Source organism: Ailuropoda melanoleuca, chromosome 14 (assembly GCF_002007445.2).
Source record: "Ailuropoda melanoleuca isolate Jingjing chromosome 14, ASM200744v2, whole genome shotgun sequence".
Taxonomy (NCBI): Eukaryota; Metazoa; Chordata; class Mammalia; order Carnivora; family Ursidae; genus Ailuropoda; species Ailuropoda melanoleuca.
In genome coordinates, this window is record NC_048231.1 from 15,423,730 (window position 1) to 15,442,795 (window position 19,066).

The following is a 19,066-nucleotide window of genomic DNA, read 5'->3' on the forward strand; positions in this document are numbered from 1 at the left end:
CAGGCTATTGGCCAGTCTTCCCACTGCCAAAGTCAACACTTCAGGTCTGCTTTGTCTGGAAGAGGAGGTTAAGGGGAGAGTGGGTCCTGAGATCACAGTTCCCTTTCCCAGCCTTTCCTAGGACCTGCTCAGGTGATGGCCTAAATTTATGGGACAATGGGGGTCTCCTGGTTTGGAATCCATCTTTGCAAAGGTTCTTGCTTCTCTGAAAATCAACGGGGAACATAAATTCCCTCCCTTTCTATCTGTGCTAGGAGCTAGACAAATTTCACTTGCAGCTATTATTCCTGTGCTATGGAAAGTCTCCAAATGCATAAACAGAAATGCTCCCCCCACCCCCATTAAACAAGAATGAGAGAAACTGTGCGCATGGGTGGCGGTGGGTTTGGGTGCTCAAGCCTTGGGGCAGGAAATGAAGGAAACTGGATTTTTTACGTGTCTGTCTCCCCAGCAAGACTGTGAGCTGCTCAGAGGCAGGGATCACATTCCATCTTGTTTGTGCCTAGCTCGCAGCACAATGCCTGACTGACACACAGGAAAAGTCTGCTAACATGCGGACGTGCAAAGAACAAAAGGGAAAAGGCAGGCCACAAACCCAATGATGGAACAGAAACATCAGATTCTGGTGTCTGGTTTTTTTGGTGGTGGTTGTGGCAGGGGAGGTACATTTATAGGAAATGAAATGACAACTTGGAACAGGATTAGACCTAGAACTTATGAGATCTAGCACAAAATGATGACACGCACACAATCTTCCTCTTACACAATAACACAACATTTTGTTTTCAACAGAACATAAAAGCCATCAAAGCCTCTCTAGCTGGCTTGCAAATACTCTTGATATCCCTGACTCTGCTAATAGGCAAACAGAGGAATGTCCTGGCAATTCCTTCGAGTGGGAGTTCTGAGGAGAGAGGGAACATTGCTGGTCTGTAGGAGGATGGGAAGATTCTGAAAGATTCCTTCATGCGCAAAATCCATAATGCAGGTGAAGGGGGAGTTGGAGAAATGGTGACCTCGTCCCAGAGAGGTACAGGACCCCCACCCTGGGGAAGATGCTATGTTGATAGTTCCAACAGAATCAGTCTTGTGTGAGGCTAGGTCTCCCTTTAACTGGCATTCTTGAAAATGTCTGCTTCCTCAGTGAGATAACCACCAGGAATTTGGCCTTTACCAAATGGTGCTGTGTTTCATGTAAGGAAAGTTTAGAGACAAAAGATTTATTTAAATGAGCCTTTTTCTGCAGACTTAGTTACTAGAGATAAGCATCAGGGTATTGTGTGGCATGTCTGACTTCATTCTAATGATTTCATTTGCGTGTGACCTATGGTTTTTCTACCAAAGTAGGGATATTAAAATTTCAGGATTTTTTCCCCCCTCAGTTATATCCTCAAGAGTTTCTTGTATTCTTTATGCAGGTTCATTTAAACTTGGAAGTCACTTCACTCAAGCCATTAGTTGGTTGAACTGTGGAACTTTCTACATGCAAAAGATTTTAAAGCCGCTACCAAATAGTTACCTACCTTTCTTCCTTCCTTTCTTTTCTCTTTTCTCTCTCTCTCTTTTTTAAAGTGGGCAACCCCATGCTCTACCAATTGAGCCAACCAGGCACCCCCCAAGTTATATTTCTCAAAGTAGGGCCTTCTCCGTCCTCCTGTAAATCCCAGGTCCTCAAGTGACTGACAGGTATAAGACAGAGCTGTAAAACGTTCATCGGTCACACAGTTTCACCAAACAAATGCAAGGCAGAGTTGGCGAGCACTGGTGGCCCACTACCTGGGCCGTTCCTTGGTCTAGGCTAATCTGCCTGAGACAAACTAGCAATGTGAAAGAGTTTGGGTCTTGACGTGAAACAGACCCATGTTCAAATACAGCTCTGCCACTTACTAGCTAAGCAACCTCTGCAGTTACTTATCCTCTCTGAGTCTATTGTGTCTCGTGTGCAACGAAGAAAAAAAGACCTATATTGCAGGGTCATTGTCAGTATAAGACAATATTTATTAAAGCTCCTAGCATGAGGGAGGAATTAAAAAAAATAGCAGCTATTATCATGATTTGGTAATTAGATGAGCTAAGGGAAGTCAAGGGTATTAGGTTGCTTATCACTGGGTTGCCTACACCACAGGAAATTGGTTTGAAATACAGTCCCCTCAAAGATCTCCTTTGGCCTTTAGAGGGTCATATGAAGGAAGGAGAGGTCTCTTCTGACCTGGAGCCTTTTACACAGGAGTTTGGGCTAGATGTCTTGAATACCCATTCTCTCTGGCCTGCCTGACCATGGCAAGCAGGGACAAGCGCCACCATCCCATACCAGTCATCCACTCTATCATCTCCCACTGCCCCTAAATCCACATAGCCTCCTGCCACAGAAATTACCAGGGCCCTAAGCCATGGTCCATATGACAACACACATACTATATCTAGGAAAACCTTCCAAGAGCTCTAAGCTATTACTCAATTTTCTTATTTAGTTAATTACATCGTTTCACAGCTCAGGAAACTAATACTGAATGAAGATTGTCCTGACCAAAGTTGAACCATGGAGTTAAAAATAAAACAGAAACGTTCAGAATCATCAATTCACAGCTCTTTATCCTTTCAGGGCCCCGTTCTGTCCACTTGATGCAAACATATCTAAGAGCATCTTCTTTGAGAATAGGCCGAATGACAGACGCCTCTGCTGCAGGGGAGAGGCTACAGACCCAGGGGCTCTGGAGTCAGAGACACAGCAAACAAGTTTGGTTGGGCCATCTGGTCAAGCATGCAATGATGTTACCTTCTCACCTAGCTCATTCCTAGAGTACAAGACTTACTTCTTCCTAGAGTCATCGCTAAGAAGTGAAGTCCTAAGACATTGCTCACTCAGAAAGTTGCCTGATTTGCCAGCTGACCCTGGTCTAAAGGCATTCATGGTCATCAAAGATTATGAAGACCATGTTGGCCTAATTAGGTAGCAACCACACCCAAAGGCTTCATCCTGGATGCATTATCCATCTGCCATTTCCCTGAAGGAAGGCTACAAAGGGAACTAGAAGGGGAGCCCCATGATGTTCGTGTAAGGTGATGGCTATCACAGTTCTGTGATGTGTATGATCCCTGCTCCCAGACGTACTACTTTGTGTTGAAGAAGCGGCTGCGGCTGCCGGGCTCTACTGATAACCTGGACAACTTTGCTAAAGTTACTTCTGATGTTGTATCAAAAATCTAAGCTATCAGTCCTCTGCCATCTGGAAAAAGACTGTGTCCTCCACATCTTACCAGGAATCCATGGACCATCTTGTAAAGACCACACCTGAGCCAGGTCTCTGCTCTGGCTACCATAGCGTATTCTTGCAGGAGAATTAAAGTAACTGAATGCAGGGTAGGGGGCGGAGGGGAAGCATTCACAGCAAGGCACAGCTAGCTCTAGGCGGCACATCTCTATCGCACACAAACCCCAATCATCACAGTACCCCATGTGGATTTCTAAACCCACCCCCTGTACACTCCAAACCAAAACAACTAAGCTCTCGGGTAACTCTGGAATGGCATTCTGTTAGATGCTGTGCAGACTCAGCACTCTAAGTCAGAAATATTAGCCAATTTCACAACTTTTTGAGACAATTCAGTGTGGAGTCATTTTCAATACTACACTTACATGATACTTGAGAACCTGCCGCTGAGCACCAAAGAGAATCACAATCACGTTAGACCACCACCCAAAACCTGTTCAGGGTATAAAAGCAAAGGAGTATTCAATTTAGAAAATCTGAGGGAAAGTCCTTGCAGAGAGACCTTGTCGTCTTTGAATATGATTCATCAGATTCAGCATCAAGAATCTGACTAGATCCTCATGGCACAACAATGTGCTCAAAATTCTCTTTCAACTAATTGTGATGGGTAGTAATTACTATAGAGAAATTGTCCTTGGTTAGCATCTTATCAAGAGATCACACGGGTTCTTATTTTTCCCCTCCCCACTGTGACTTTTAGGACAGACTGTTTGAAAAGGGAATCGGTGCAAAAATGACCATAAAAGTCAGGGTAAGAGTTACCTCTGGCGGGGTGGGACCGGACTTGCTCTGCAGTGCTGTAATGTTTTACTTCTTGACTTGGATGGTGGTTCCATGTGTTTCCTTTATAATTATTAAATTGTGCATGCTTGTAGACCTTTTTTTTTTTTGATCTATGTTACATCTCAAAATAAAAGAAAGGAAATTCATTTTTAAGTAAAAGTATCACAGAGCACCTGGGGCTGTTCTATTACACTTGAGGGTCTATGTGAAGCACAAGCAGAGACAAGGAGCCTCTGGTTCAAGATACCTGCTAGAGAATCTCTGTTGTGCTCCTACGAGAGAAGTGTGGTTGGGCAGAGGTCTGACAGCTCTGTCTGCAGCGGGTCAGAGGTAACAACTCATGAGAGGCTAAAGCTAGTACTTACAATGTTAATTCAAGAACAATCCTACCACCATCTTCAGTCCTAAGAATAACTTTATGATAGGGGGCGCCTGGATGGCTCAGTTGGTTGAAGCGTCTGATTCTTGGTTCCAGCTCAGGTCATGATCTCAGGGTCCTGGGATTGAGCCCTGCATCGGTCTCCACGCTCAGCGTGGAGTTGGCTTGTCCCTCTCCCTCTGCTCCTCCCCCGGCTCTCTCTCTCAAATAAATAAAATCTTAAAAAAGAATAACTTTATGATAGGCTGAAATTAATCAATGATGTATGTTCACAGCCATTCAAAGCCATAAGAGGATCAAGTATAAAAGACGTAGGACTGTTAATCTAAAAATATGAAGTTAGAGGGACAGAATTTTGGTTTTTTAAGGACACATCACTGAGGAGCCTGAGGAGGTGGAAGTAGAGTGAACGCACTCTCAAAGAGTGGTGTTCAAACTAAGATTCCAATTCACTAGGTCTGGGAGGTGGGGCAAAATCAGCATTTTAAGAACAATTCCAGGGGCGCCTGGGTGGCACAGCGGTTAAGCGTCTGCCTTCAGCTCAGGGCGTGATCCTGGCATTATGGGATCGAGCCACATCAGGCTCCTCCGCTATGAGCCTGCTTCTTCCTCTCCCACTCCGCCTGCTTGTGTTCCCTCTCTCGCTGGCTGTCTCTATCTCTGTCGAATAAATAAATAAAATCTTAAAAAAAAAAAAAAAAAAGAACAATTCCAAAGGGTATTTTTTTTTATTTTCCAGATTGGGAATCAATGTGTAACAACACTGTGATTACTTTCCCAACAAAGCCAGGGTCCCTGCTACTTTTCCTTCTAGGCCCCAAAACAGAGGTCTGGTTTTCTCTCTCTGCCAAGCTTACCTTTGGTGGGAAAAGAATTGGTGCCGCCTGCCACCCACAAGGGTTTGAGAAGCAGTGTTCTTGTCTGCTACACCTAGCTCGCTTGGGAGGAGGTGTGGAAATAAATGTGACTGTAAGCAAACCAGAAGGCTATATACATCAGTTAACAGTGGTTACCTCTGAATGGCAGGTGAATTATTTCTCTTGGGCTCTTTTTATAGCCAAATTTTCTATGCTGAGTTTCTTACATCAAACAACAAATGAACATTTAAAAGACTCATGAAAACAGACATCCTCACCTCTTGCCAAACTGGTTTCTTCTTCAGAAGCTGAGCACAAGCCCGTGTCCTGCACCGTGGCCCTGCCTGGCATCAGGGACAGTGATGAGGAAAGGGTGAAAGAGCGAAAAGCCCGGGACAGGCCTGGGCTCTGCAGGTACATTCTACCCTGAGCTCATGGCTTTTGAAGGAATTACTTGGGAAAATGCAAACACGTTTCTAAATCTTTCTTTTCCTTCCCCGCCTCCAGTCCGAGCCCTGAATCACCACTTAAAGAAGCCACTTGCTCCTTAGTCCTTTTCAATATTGATTTATTTACTGTACAAAATATTTACACTATCGCTGCAATGGTCTGGCCCCTTTGCCTGGCCTGACAGATTTGCAGCAGCGCTTGGTCTCTAGAAATCATGCTGATGCTCTCCTTGGTGTTCACTCGATGCTTGCTTGGTCTCCTTCCAAGACACTACAAGGCCAGGTGTTTAGCCGGTCCTCCAAGTACCTGGGCCACAGGGGCATAAATAAAAGAACTGGCCAAAATAAGAACACGAAATTCACAATTGCCCAAGAAGTAACAGGTATTGTTCCTTCTCTCTGACATGTACCTTTCCCCCACACTGGCTAGTACCAAAGCAGGGTTAGAAAAAAAGGTAAAAGAAAAGGCCAAACAGAGCAAAGATACTTTGGAACAGACTTAGGAGACAGAGTACACTGGAAGAATAGAAAACCACAACAGTACCAAAGGGTTTTTGTTCAACAGAGACCCTGGGGCTGGAGGATCACCACAGGGCCGTGAGCTGCTGCAGCTGCCCTGCAGCGGCTCTGAGAAGTGCTCCGACTAGGGCTGAAAAGGACAGATCTCGCCAAGAAAAATCACATAGAGCTCCAGAATCGGTCTCTAGGGGGCCGCTGGAAGGGAGAATGCAGAATCCAGAACTGCCCGCATGAACCAGCCCCCGTGCCCCCGGCTGGCAACCCCTCTCTAGGCCCGAGGGGCAGCATCGTGTTTCCAGAGTGATCTTCGTCCCATGGGAAAACACTGGGGCAGCAGCACCTTGTCCTGGTCCCTGAGGACAGCAGTGACCGTGTGGCATGGAGGGCCCTGGCTGGGCTGTCGAGGCCCTGATGCTGGATCCTGGACCCCAAGAGTAAGTGAGGTCAGCACCCACGCCAAGAAGGACAAATGACAACTGCGAAGGAGTGAGGTCAGGCTGCAACAGGAGCAGCTCAGGAGGGCTGGTTCCTCATGATCCCTGGGAACAGGAGGGCTCAGACATGCTTCCAGGAGGCCGAGGCATGGCCACAAGTCCTGCCTCATCTCTGGACTCTGTGGACTTGCTGGTTTTGGCAGTAAAGATGGCTTGTAATATTCTGAGTTGAATGCCCCATTGAGAATGGTAGCTTGCAGCAAATCCTTCTTAGAAACAGAAATTTGGGAAGTTGATGAGATTTTGAGTCTTGAAAATGTCTGCATTCAAACTGTCATGAAAAAGGATGGTGTGACTTTCCAAGGGCCAGCTGCAGGTGTAACAGGGAACTTACTAGATCGTCCTCCCTCCGTAGGGGCTTTTGCTGGCAACTTAGAGAGGGAAGGAAGTCAGTGGGCAGCTGGGTGTTTTTGTTGTACAAAACTTCTCTATGCGTGTTCCCAGTCCCTGACCCTGCGGACCTGTGACGAGCACTTCAACCACTGGTCCCTTTTCCCTTGCCTCAGTGCTTCCAGAGAATGCCAAGCGAAGACAGAGTCAGGGACTGTTAGCATGCTATTCTTACTACCCCCAAACCCTTGCTACAGAATTTTCTTCCGTAGAAAGCTAAAGAATCCCCAGCTCTTAGCAGACTGCATAAGTTGGAGGTAAGCAGCCAGGCCCAGCCACACCTCAGTGTGCAGAACAGACTCAGGGACAAACATCAGTAGTCTTCAAGCCAGCCGTAGGCCTAGATATGCCCTAAAGGAAAATCATTTTCAGCACTGGAAGCTAAGGCCCAGCTATCTTTCACATTCTTGGGTCTGTTTTTCTCACTGGCTCAAATTCAAGGAAAAGCTTAGAGAGTTCTTTATGGATTAACGATCATTTCCAGAAATGCCTTCGGGGAAAATCTCTTTTTTTCCAGTTCTGACACCACAAGAAAAGATCCTTTTGTGCCATCAGTCCCCCTTAGAGGTAGTCCAGTGCCACAGCCTGAGCCTGCTATGGTGCAGAGGGACGAAAATGAAGACTGCTCATGTGCGCCACTTCCTCTCTGTGCTTCTCCCGGCTCCCGGTGAGAGGAGGCACTTGCCCCGTGCCCAGGAAGGACTAACGTCACCGCAGGGCAAGTAGTGAGGGCTGCAAAGGGACCTGTCAGGGGCATCGGCACAGGAGGCTGCGCAAGGCGGACCCCAGCCTTCTAAGGAAGCCGAGCCCTTTGCATACTCTCCCTCAGCTCCTGAAGCAGCTCCTGCTCCTGAGATCTTCTGAGAACCAAGTGAAGTTACAGCAGCATGGTCCTCTTCTCATGAGTGAGCAGCGCGGTTCCACGGCGTGCCCAAGTGGCCTGTGGGGGAGATGTGGAGGGGGCGGCAAGGGAGCGACCCAGCTCCAGACACTGGGGAGCATGCAGCAGCTTCTGGCCAACAGAGATGTGTTCGGGTCGGTGGCTATCACGGTGTTAGGGGCACCCAGGGGCTCCAGGACGCACGGGGGTCAGGGGGATGGCAGGAGGGTGGTCAGAGCATGCCGAAGCCCTCGCAGCCCTCACTGATGGCCAGCTGCAGCATCCTGTGCACCTCTTCATACGAGTCATACGTGGGGAGGCACAGCTGGTTAAAACTGGAAGGGCAAGGGGAGAGGCGATTAACTCACACCGCTGGAAACACTGGCCGGGGCTGGAAGACCCTCCCCGACCAGACTGTGCCCCAAGCACTCTGGGACCTACCACGTGTGTGCAGTCGGCAGCGTACTGTGGGTCGGAGCGGCAATAATCTGGAATGAGGGACAGAGGGCGGCAAAACCTCCGGGTGGCAGCTGAGAGGAGCCTGTGGTGAACTGTAGCAGCCGAGCCAGCTCCTCCTGGGTCAGACTGGACACCACGGTCCAGAACCACCTCATGACCTGGCAGGGAGAGCACAAGGTGGGGTCACACTCAGTGTGCAGCCCAGGACTGGACTCTGGGGAAAGAAGAGGATGCCCGGAGGGGGACACGGGTAGCAACAGTCAGAGTCGGCAACTTCTCCAGGAATTTACACGGTTAGACCGTCAGCAGGGCAGCGTCTGCCCAGCTGGTTCTATTCCTTTGCCTTTCTGACGTACTCCTCCTGTGGCAAATGGCACAACAGCCCTCAGGGACCAGGGCTCCCTTCTGCTTGGACAACCAGCTGTCTTACCCTTGTGTACCATCTCTTCCCTGGTTGACGTGTCTGCCTCTCTGACTCCTCGGCAATTTTCTTCCGAAAGTTTTTCCTTGCCACATGGCACAAATCCAGTGAAAAGAAGTCTGGCCCACTTACCTTTTCTCTGAAATGCCATGAGCCGCCAACAACCACTGCATGGGCTTTGAAGTCAGACACGCTAATGTCCCCAGTCCCACACATCAGCAGCTGGAGAAGACAGTCAGGTGTTACTAGGACAGGCAGAGGACAGACACCCAATATAAGCTCAAAATCGCCTATGCTAACGCGCTAAACATGGAATAAAGGAAACACCAGGAAAAAGACCATTAGGCGAGATCTGCTTTAGGAAAATTAATTAGAACAGGCCGACGGTTCCTAACCAGTGTGGTAAAAATCACACAGCTTTTAAAAACACATACAGATACCCATGGCCTTACCTTAGACCTACTGAATCAAAATCTCCAGGAATGGGCTAGGAACTCGTGTATTTTGAAAAAGTTTCCTGTTACTGAGGTGCACCGCTAATTAACAACTACTCCTGTGGTTGGGCGCCTGGGTGGCTCAGTTGGCTAAACGTCTGACTCTTGATTTTGGCTCAGGTCATGACCTCAGGGTCATGGGATCGAGCCCCGTGTCAGGCTCTGTGCTCAGCGGGAAGTCTGCTTCTCTCCCCACCTCTGTCTCCCTCCACTCACACAACTCTAAAATAAATAAATAAATCTTAAAACAAACAAACAAACACCAAAGAACTGTTGTAGATTATTGAACTGGAACAAAAGACAGGCTCCTCCCCTTTGATGAAAACCCCCAGCTCCATTTATGAATTTGTCAGATGACCTTTCCTGTTTCCCAGGATCCATCCTTCCTTTATGGATTTAACTTTTACCACCTTCCCTTCAGCCCTGCCTCTACTTGATCAGATAAATTTAAAAAGTATATCAAAAATGAGAAATTAATGACATTAGAGGCCTGAACCTCCTGCTGATGTCTGAATTTGGTTCCAGATCCAGCATGTGACTTAGCGGACTGTGAGTACTCATTCAACAGCTCTCAAGAATGATACGTCCTCGTCAAGAGACCAGAAAAGCCCAAATTAAGCCTGAGGAGCTTTGGCTCCTTCAAAAAGAACTTGCTAAGCTAATGAGTAAGAGTAAGGTGTGGAACAACTCTAAGAGACTGTGTCCTTCCTTCCTCCTCACTTTTACAAACTGTTACAAAGGTTATGCTTTATGATAAACCGATATACACCAATAGCTCTTCCTCGGCCCAAAAAAATAACAGCACTAGGTGACAGGTCTATTGGAAACTTGAGGCTGAGTGAGGGATGGGGCGGGGCATTCATTTTGTTTGAATTTCACGTCTGAAGGTACAAATGTGACGAAAATCGCACAAGACTTTGATTCTTGTTCTAGAGGCCAATTCAGTTAATAAGAATAAACACTGCACAAGACCACCTGAAACCACTTTTTTGTTTTCTCATCTTCGAAGACGAAATCTCCTCCTTATAGGAAATAGTTTGCAAAAACACGCTCCTCATAAAGGCTGTGGGAAGTTGGAACCAATAACTTGCTGTGTATGTATCATTTGTGAGCAAACAGATCAATGACCACCTGATTTCATTTTTTGCCCATGACGTCTATTTTGATAATTATAGAATGGTATTCACCATCTTAGGTCCATTTTTTGGTGGTTACAGGATCTGCGATAAGAATATATTAACTGTAGAGTATTGTAGCCCAAAACTTTGAAATATGTCACATTTGTTGGTTTGTCTCCTTCCCTGGAACATAGCTCCATGAGGGCAGGGACTCTGTCCTATTCATTGCTAGCTCCCCAGTGCTTCAAACATCCATGTCCTCAGGAGACACTTAATAAATAGTCCCTGAACAAATAAATTCTATTATTCCCTTAAATCAACTTTAAATGCCACAGGACTTACAAGGACTGTACACAATACCAATGTTCCTTACTATTCAACCAGTATCAATAATACTGGATCAATAAATGACTATTAATTACTACTCTTCAAAAATAATAGCTATTTGGTTCTAATGTTCACATTCTAATGTTTTGAAAGCTGGAGAAAGGGGCAATGCTTGGAAGAGTGACAAAAGTGAAACCAACTCTTGCATGAAGGACTTTCCCACCACATCTCACAACAGAAGGTGTAACCCGCTGGTTCCTGTGGGCACACTCACATACCCGGTCAAGAATCGGGGGGTGGATACACAAAAATAAACTCCAAATGGATGAAAGACCTCAATGTGAGACAGGAATCCATCAAAATTCTAGAGGAGAACATAGGCAACAACTTCTATGACATCGGCCAGAGCAACCTTTTTCACGACACATCTCCAAAGGCAAGAGAAATAAAAGATAAAATGAACTTATGGGACTTTATCAGGATAAAGAGCTTCTGCACAGCCAAGGAAACAGTCAAAAAAACTAAGAGACAGCCCACGGAATGGGAGAATATATTTGCAAAGGACACCACAGATAAAGGACTGGTATCCAAGATCTACAAAGAACTTCTCAAACTCAATACACGAGAAACAAATAAACAAATCATAAAATGGGCAGAAGATATGAACAGACACTTTTCCAATGAAGACATACAAATGGCTAACAGACACATGAAAAAATGTTCAAAATCATTAGCCATCAGGGAAATTCAAATCAAAACCACACTGAGATACCACCTTACGCCAGTTAGAATGGCAAAGATAGACAAGGCAAGAAACAACAATTGTTGGAGAGGATGTGGAGAAAGGGGATCCCTCCTACATTGTTGGTGGGAATGCAAGTTGGTACAGCCACTCTGGAAAACAGTGTGGAGGTCCCTTAAAAAGTTAAAAATTGAACTACCCTATGACCCAGCCATTGCACTACTGGGTGTTTACCCCAAAGATACAGACGTAGTAAAGAGAAGGGCCATATGCACCCCAATGTTCATAGCTGCATTGTCCACAATAGCCAAATCATGGAAGGAGCCGAGATGCCCTTCAACAGATGACTGGATTAAGAAGCTGTGGTCCATATATACAATGGAATATTACTCAGCTATCAGAAAGAACGAATTCTCAACATTTGCTGCAACATGGACGGCACTGGAGGAGATAATGCTAAGTGAAATAAGTCAAGCAGAGAAAGACAATTATCATATGATTTCTCTCATCTATGGAACATAAGAACTAGGAGGATCGGTAGGGGAAGAAAGGGATAAAGAAAAGGGGGGTAATCAGAAGGGGGAATGAAACATGAGAGACTATGGACTGTGAGAGGCAAACTGAGGACTTCAGAGGGGAGGGGGTGGGGGAATGGGATAGACTGGTGATGGGTAGTAAGGAGGGCACGTATTGCATGGTGCACTGGGTGTTATACGCAACTAATGAAGCATCAAACTTTACATCAGAATCAGGGGATGTACTGTATGGTGATTAACATAATATAATAAAATAAAATTAATAAAAAAAAAAAAAGACAAATTCAAAAAAAAAAAAAAAAAAGAATCGGGGGGTGGGGTCTGTAATTGTAAGCACTTACCTCAAAGCTCGTTTTCATCAAAAATAGCCAAAAGGTTCTCAGGGACCAATTCATTCAGGCCTGAAACAAAGTGGCCAAGTTAAAGCCAAACCCACACCATGGCTACAGGCGTTTTTATCTCAAGGCCAAGAGTAGACGGGCTCTCACCTTTTAGGAAGTGTTCCACCTCCTCTTTCACTTGACTGGCCAGTCGATATTGGGCCAATAAATTTAAATAGAAGATTTTATTTGCATTGGTGACTGGGGTTTGAGCTCCACCTGTCATGAGTTCTACAACCTGAAAGAAGACACAAAAAGACAGATGGGGGAGGCTGTGGATGGCAGCTGATCAGATGACACCTGCCTGGTACTTCCTGTAAACCCAGCTACAGTCATGAGTTTCTGCTACACATTCAACCTCTCAACACCTCTGGTGTTATATAGTTACTAAGCTTCAGTGGTCCTACCACTGGCTTCTAGGATATTGGAATGAGCCTTCTCTGACTAGGTCAAGCGGTGGTGATGCAACAGAAAGATGTCCTGGTTCTTTGTTAACAATATGCTGACATCTCTCTGATCCAAAATTAAACCCCTCATGACCTTTTCTTTCAAACCCCTGAGCCGACTTATCTGAGAATAAATAAGGCCACGTAAGTAGTGAAGACATCTTTTTAGATTTCAGAAATTCTAAGATGGGGACAACTGTTCCTTTACCTTAACAATGTGCTCACGAAGGCCATGTGATTATCAATACAATGGTATTAGTGGTCACAATTTTTTATTTGTAGCCATTTTACTTTCAATTGTATATTACTGCAACTTTACTGTCACAATTATCATCTGATATTATTTAACCCCACAACATAAACAGAACCAAATTTGCATCAGAAATGTTTTTGGCCAAAAAAAATTTTTTTTAATTAAAAAAAATTTTTAAATTAAACTAAATTAAAAAAGAACTGTTTTTGGCCAATAATTTTCTAGTAAAAAAGCCGAAAAATACACAGGCACAGTGTTAAAAGTGGAGTTATCTGTATCACGGCCACTGAAGTTGAGGAAGACACTGCTGTCCCTCCCAAAGCTGCTTGTGCAGTGACACTGGATTTTCACTCAGTTCTTTTCCTACTGCAAAGTAGGAATGGGTGGGATATACGGGTACATGTGTCTTTTGCTCCATCATATGGGCCAAGATCATCACGTGTGGGATGCAATGTCCTGATATGGTTGCCTCATGTGCTTATTTACATTTAATGAGAATAAAATAAAGTGAAAAATTCAGTTACTCGGTGAATAACCAGGCACATTTCGGGTGTTCAAACACAGCACAGACAGGCAACATTTCCATCATTGGAGAAAGCTCCATTAGGTAGTCCTGCTCTAGAGGAGACTGGGAATCATGGGACCCACAGGCTTTGGTTCTCTTTCTCACCTTATCCAGTTGACCTGATTTGTTATATTTCTCTTCTGCAAAGACCAGCTCCATCTCACTCATGTCATTGTTGAGGATGAAGCAAACTTTAGATTTGTAGAATTCTGGGTCATCTGTTTCAAAGTACTGAGAAGACAGAAGACAGAACACAACATGACTACTCTTACCCAGAAATGAAATTTGTTAACTGTTTGGAACCACTTACCCCTTCAACCTTAAAAACAATGGGCTCAGAGCGGAGGGATTCCAGAATTAATGGCCAGTGGCCTTGGTAAAGAATGTATACCTAGGGGCGCCTGGGTGGCACAGCGGTTAAGCGTCTGCCTTCGGCTCAGGGCGTGATCCCGGCGTTATGGGATCGAGCCCCACATCAGGCTCCTCCACTATGAGCCTGCTTCTTCCTCTCCCACTCCCCCTGCTTGTGTTCCCTCTCTCGCTGGCTATCTCTATCTCTGTCAAATAAATAAATCTTTAAAAAAAAAAAAAAAAAAGAATGTATACCTAAGACTTTACCTTGTAATGCATACGCAGTCCTATGATTTGGGCCAAGAAAGAGCGGGTGAAGCGCGCTCGGACCAACTGCTTGTAGGCTCCTCCTAGAGAGGACTCATAGAGACACTTGCCCACCAGCCGCCCTGCGAACTCATACATCTTCAAGCGCAGATGAGCAGGGCGATTAGGGTTGGGATGTACCTGTCAAAGAAAGGGATTAAAAGACTTTGGGTCATTTTTTTCAAGCTTAGTTCTGGAAGACCCTCCCTACCAACCCCATCCCAAGGGAACAAGAATTTCAATGTTAGAATCAAAGAGTCATCTAAATGGCATTAGTTGTTCGGTAGCTACCATGAATAATTTAGAGTGAATGGAAGATGGAGGGCAAAGAGGGACTTACAGTAAGTGGAAAAATATTACATTAAGTTTGTGGTCCCTGGCTGAGTATGGAAGTTAACCAGTGGATGATGTGATGCCTTTCCCCTAAACAAGAACTTCTTTCAAACAAAGTTTACTTCTCTACTCCTGATACCTCTGCCTAGTCAAAGATCTAGTATAGAATTCAATGGCTTTAGGTATGTTTTGAGAAAGTGGACTAATCATTATAACAATTAGTAGATAGCTATTGCACTATAATATATTTTAGTCAAATACTCATCTATCTGAATTTTCTCTTATTTTACAGACGAAATAATAAAGGCAAAGAGGAGGGAGGCAATCTAATTTGGGTTCATATTGTATCAAAATTAAGAACAAGACACAGGTTGTCAATTTCCCAGGACTGTTTCATGATCTCAAACCCTTCTTAGACCATCCATTATAACACAATTGACATTTTCCACCCACCCATGGGGAAGTCACAAACTCACTAATGCTTGGTTGTTGTCACTGAATCGAGTGAAGAGCTGATTGGTGGTATCAAATAATGCTTTGCAGATTAGCTCAAACCATTCTCGGCGAGGCCCTCCCCAGTCCAGAGCTGAAAAGTATAATAAAAATAAGTGGGGGCGCTTGGGTGGCTCAGTTGGTTAAGCATCCAAGTCTTGATTTCAGTTCAGATCATGATCTCAGGGTCATGAGACTGAGCCCTGGACTGGGCCCCGTGCTCAGCAGGGAGTCTGCTTGGGATTCTCTCCCTCTCTCTCCCTCCTCTCTCTGCCCTTCCCCCTGCTGGCACACATATGCTCTCTCTCTCTAAATAAATCAATCTTTAAAAAAAAAGAAAAGAAAAGAAAGCAACACCGACTTACCACCTCTTACTGCTGGTGTTCATCGATTCATCATTCGACACTCTCCACCTTCTTTCCATCCTACTCCACTAGTGTTTCCCCACTCCAACTCAACTAAACTGTGGCTTTTTTTTTTTTTTTTAATCCCACCCCTTTCTGTAGGATTACAGGACTCAAGTATTCTGCTCATTAGGTTAATACCCCCCAGTATGGAAACACAGGAGATCAGAGATCCCAGGAAATGGACATTTCTCTTCTTCTACAAAGGTTACTTTCCCTTCCGGTCCAGACTCTTAGAGCTTGCCCTCCCAGTCCCCGTGTCTGTGTTCTACAAACCCCACCAAGCCACCTGGTATGGAAACACCACCTTTTCTGTTTCAACTCATGACTTCTTTTCCCTTTGGAAAAATAAGCTTGAGCAGGGGCAGGGGGAGGGGGGATATTTTTGTTATTTGTGAAGGGACAGTAAGGAGGAAAGGAGGAGGGGGGAAGGGAGTTAAAGAAAATAAACATAAACTTTTAAAACTGACCTTCTTCATCTTGGAAAACCACTTCAAAGTTCTTGCTCCAATCTGAGATGGAGAAATTCCGAGTGGCTTTCAGAGACTGAAAAGCAGTGAAGGGAAGGAAACTGTCAGAAGACTGGTGGGCATCTCTTGTGTGTTGGAGACAAAAACACAAGAATACTGCCACTGTCCCTTTAACCATCAGTACTTGGAGGAGATGTAGTACTTATAAACTTGAATAATATCATTTCATATTTAAAATGCACATATCTCCAGAAGAAATTTAAGATTTTAAAAAACAATCTAATTCATCTTTATACCATTGCTTTGTTGGGAAGTTGAAGCTTTTTTTTTTTTTAATGCTCAATTTACTATGAGAAAACTCTTATGTAAAGAAATAAAAGGACTCAAATTAGGAAGCTGTCAGCAAGAGAAGCAAGGATTCCTGGTTTTCAGCAAAGTACAGCATCCACTGGAACTCTCTATCCACAAGGCTGTGTTCAGACAGGGAGCCATGCCACACAGAGAATGTGGCTGAGAAAAGGGGTTTCCAGACACACCTACCAGAGCCAAACATCACAAACACTTTCTGGACAGGGACCAAGCCTTCTCATTCTTGAGGAATGCAAGAACTATGCCAGTGTCTGTGCAGTGGAGACAGACACACATCAGGTGTTCCTTTTCCAGTAGACAACAGAAGGACAACAGAAATAATCTCCTTTTAACCCAACAAGAGCTCTTCTCTTCCAGGGATTCAAGACCAAGAATGCTCTTCTTTAACAACTACTTCTACCTTCCCCACATAGAAGTTCCATGACATAGTTCAGGAACTAGTTGAGTACAGATTATAAAGCCAATGTGTCAACTAGTCTCTCCCTTCAATAATACATCTTGAACAAATCTACCCCAAACTTTAATAGTCTTTAATAGATATGTTTAAAGAGAAGAGAAATTTGGGTTTCATAAAAAAGATGACCTGGAAGATATGACCAAACACCAAAGAGGTTTCTAGTTGCAAAACCCTGACAAATGACAATGGAAATGAAACTTTACGCACCGATTCCAACAAGGTGTGTCTGCTGACCTTTAGGGTGACTTTGGAATGTGGTCTTTTCATATGTACCTGCCGAAGCTCTCGCTGGAAAAAGTTCACCTTATCCTGAAAGGTCTCGGAGCCTCCTGCGGAGCAAAGGATCCATCACGATGACAGCCTCATTACAAGACATCTGTGTAGTCCAGCCCACACCTTCAGACACCCAGGGTGGTTGGAGTTGCTGCCTTTCCTGTCAGAAGCCCTGTCCAACCTTACCTATATTCTTATGGAGGGAGCGGATGAAAGTGGCTGCTAGAATGTTCCTCTCCTTACAGCTGAGCTCCACAGGTGGTTGAATGCCATCATCTACCACCAGTGTGAGGAGCTTATGAACAGGGTCGGGGCCAAGGTATGAAAACTAACAAAGAAAAAAAAAGAAGGCGTTAATCTATAAAATCCTGAAATCCAGCAAAAACTTTCCCTAACCTTCGGTACCAACCAATAAATAAATTAAGCCTATTTTCTCGAAGCCTATTATCTCCCAGGAGTATATCGCCTTGTTTTTCATCTCAGTGCTCTATAATCCAACTGTACTTTAAATCATTTGAGTCACAGAGACTAGATTTAGTGAGGATCATAGGCAACACTACGGCCCTCCTAACATAAAATATAAGGGTGAAGACAGTAAAGATATATAAGATACAGGGGCACCTGAGTCGGTTAAGCGTCTGCCTTGGCTCAGGTCATGATCCCAGGGACCTGGGATTGAGCCCCGGGTTGGGCTCCCTGAGCACTGGGGAGTCTGCTTCTCCCTCTGCCCCTCCCCCTGCTTGTGCTCTCTCTCTCTCTCATATGCTCTCTCTCTCTTTTTCAAATAAATAAATAAAATCCTAAAAAAAAAAAAAAAAGATCTACAAGAAACAAATGACTAGCTGACGAGGTTAGGCAGACTGGCTGGAGGAAAGCAATTCACCTTTAGATTCCAAAAGCTCAGAAAAGTTAAAACAAATGTTTTTAATATATGAGAATGCTCACTCTAAAAGAGTTAGCTTCAGCGCAATGGAAACCAAGCTTGGGCCAGAACTGCCAACACCCTCTCCATTAACTTAGTCTCAGGGGCAAAAGATAACTGTTGAAGAATTCTGACTTGCTACTAATTCCTGTGTCTGTAGGCTTGTGTCCTTCTAGAACTTCTATATTGTTCATGCCATGTTGTGAGGAGAAAACAACCCTTTCTTTCTGGCAATGACTCCTGTGTGCACAATAAGAATTTCCAGAAACACTGAAAGCCCTTCTAGGAAAAGAGAAAAGGCAGAAACATTCCAGGGTTCAGTCGACTCAGCATGAACCAGATGTAAGGTTCAACTTACTTTTGTTCCTGGGCACACTCGGAAGGTATAAAGGCGCCAGGGAATGATTTTCAGGTAGAACTCCTTCACTGAGAATTGCTGAAGGACCAAAATACAGAAAAGGAAGGGAATGATGAAGAGAAAAGGTTTATTTGGGTATTGTAATTATATTTTCTTTTCTTTAAATTATGTTATATATTGTAATTAAGAAATCAGAGTCCATACCTCCATTCCTCGTAAACTCTTCCCTCAAAAATTTCTTAGTCCTAACATCAAATCAGTAACATCCAATTCTATCTTAAAATAGGCAAATCGAAAATATTACTCTGACAATGCAATTTCACACAGAGACACTGCATAACCTTAACACTCAAGTCTCACTACCATTTCTACATATCTGAGATCACGTTTTCACTTTATGAGTAAACATTTCACCTAGAAATGGGCAAAATCTCCCTCTGTTCAGCTGGGTGCTGCTCAGACTTGGACAGGGGATACCAGTGGCCTACACGCACTGCTTTCTCTCTATTAGAATGGTACCAAGGATCTGCCACGGGAGGGCAAGTGGGGGGTGGGGGTGTGTGTGAA

The 19,066-nt window shown here is 44.6% G+C and overlaps 1 protein-coding gene across 5 annotated transcripts in view; it reads right to left on the bottom strand.

Moving 5' to 3' along the window:
• Positions 1–5,842: 5,842 nt before the first annotated feature.
• AREL1 (apoptosis resistant E3 ubiquitin protein ligase 1) overlaps positions 5,843–19,066 on the bottom strand; it is a 43,959-nt gene continuing 30,735 nt past the window's right edge. For all 5 annotated transcript variants that reach the window (XM_011219051.3, XM_011219050.3, XM_002914697.4 and 2 more), the window contains exons 9-20: positions 18,500–18,577; positions 17,406–17,547; positions 17,154–17,275; positions 16,121–16,196; positions 15,231–15,340; positions 14,383–14,562; positions 13,870–13,995; positions 12,609–12,738; positions 12,462–12,521; positions 9,036–9,125; positions 8,465–8,640; positions 5,843–8,358 (exon numbers count right to left, since the gene is read on the bottom strand). In XM_011219051.3, the coding sequence (XP_011217353.2) occupies positions 12,463–12,521; positions 12,609–12,738; positions 13,870–13,995; positions 14,383–14,562; positions 15,231–15,340; positions 16,121–16,196; positions 17,154–17,275; positions 17,406–17,547; positions 18,500–18,577 (1,023 nt within the window). In that variant the 3' untranslated portion in view covers positions 5,843–8,358; positions 8,465–8,640; positions 9,036–9,125; position 12,462. The remainder of the gene's footprint in view (positions 8,359–8,464; positions 8,641–9,035; positions 9,126–12,461; positions 12,522–12,608; positions 12,739–13,869; positions 13,996–14,382; positions 14,563–15,230; positions 15,341–16,120; positions 16,197–17,153; positions 17,276–17,405; positions 17,548–18,499; positions 18,578–19,066) is intronic.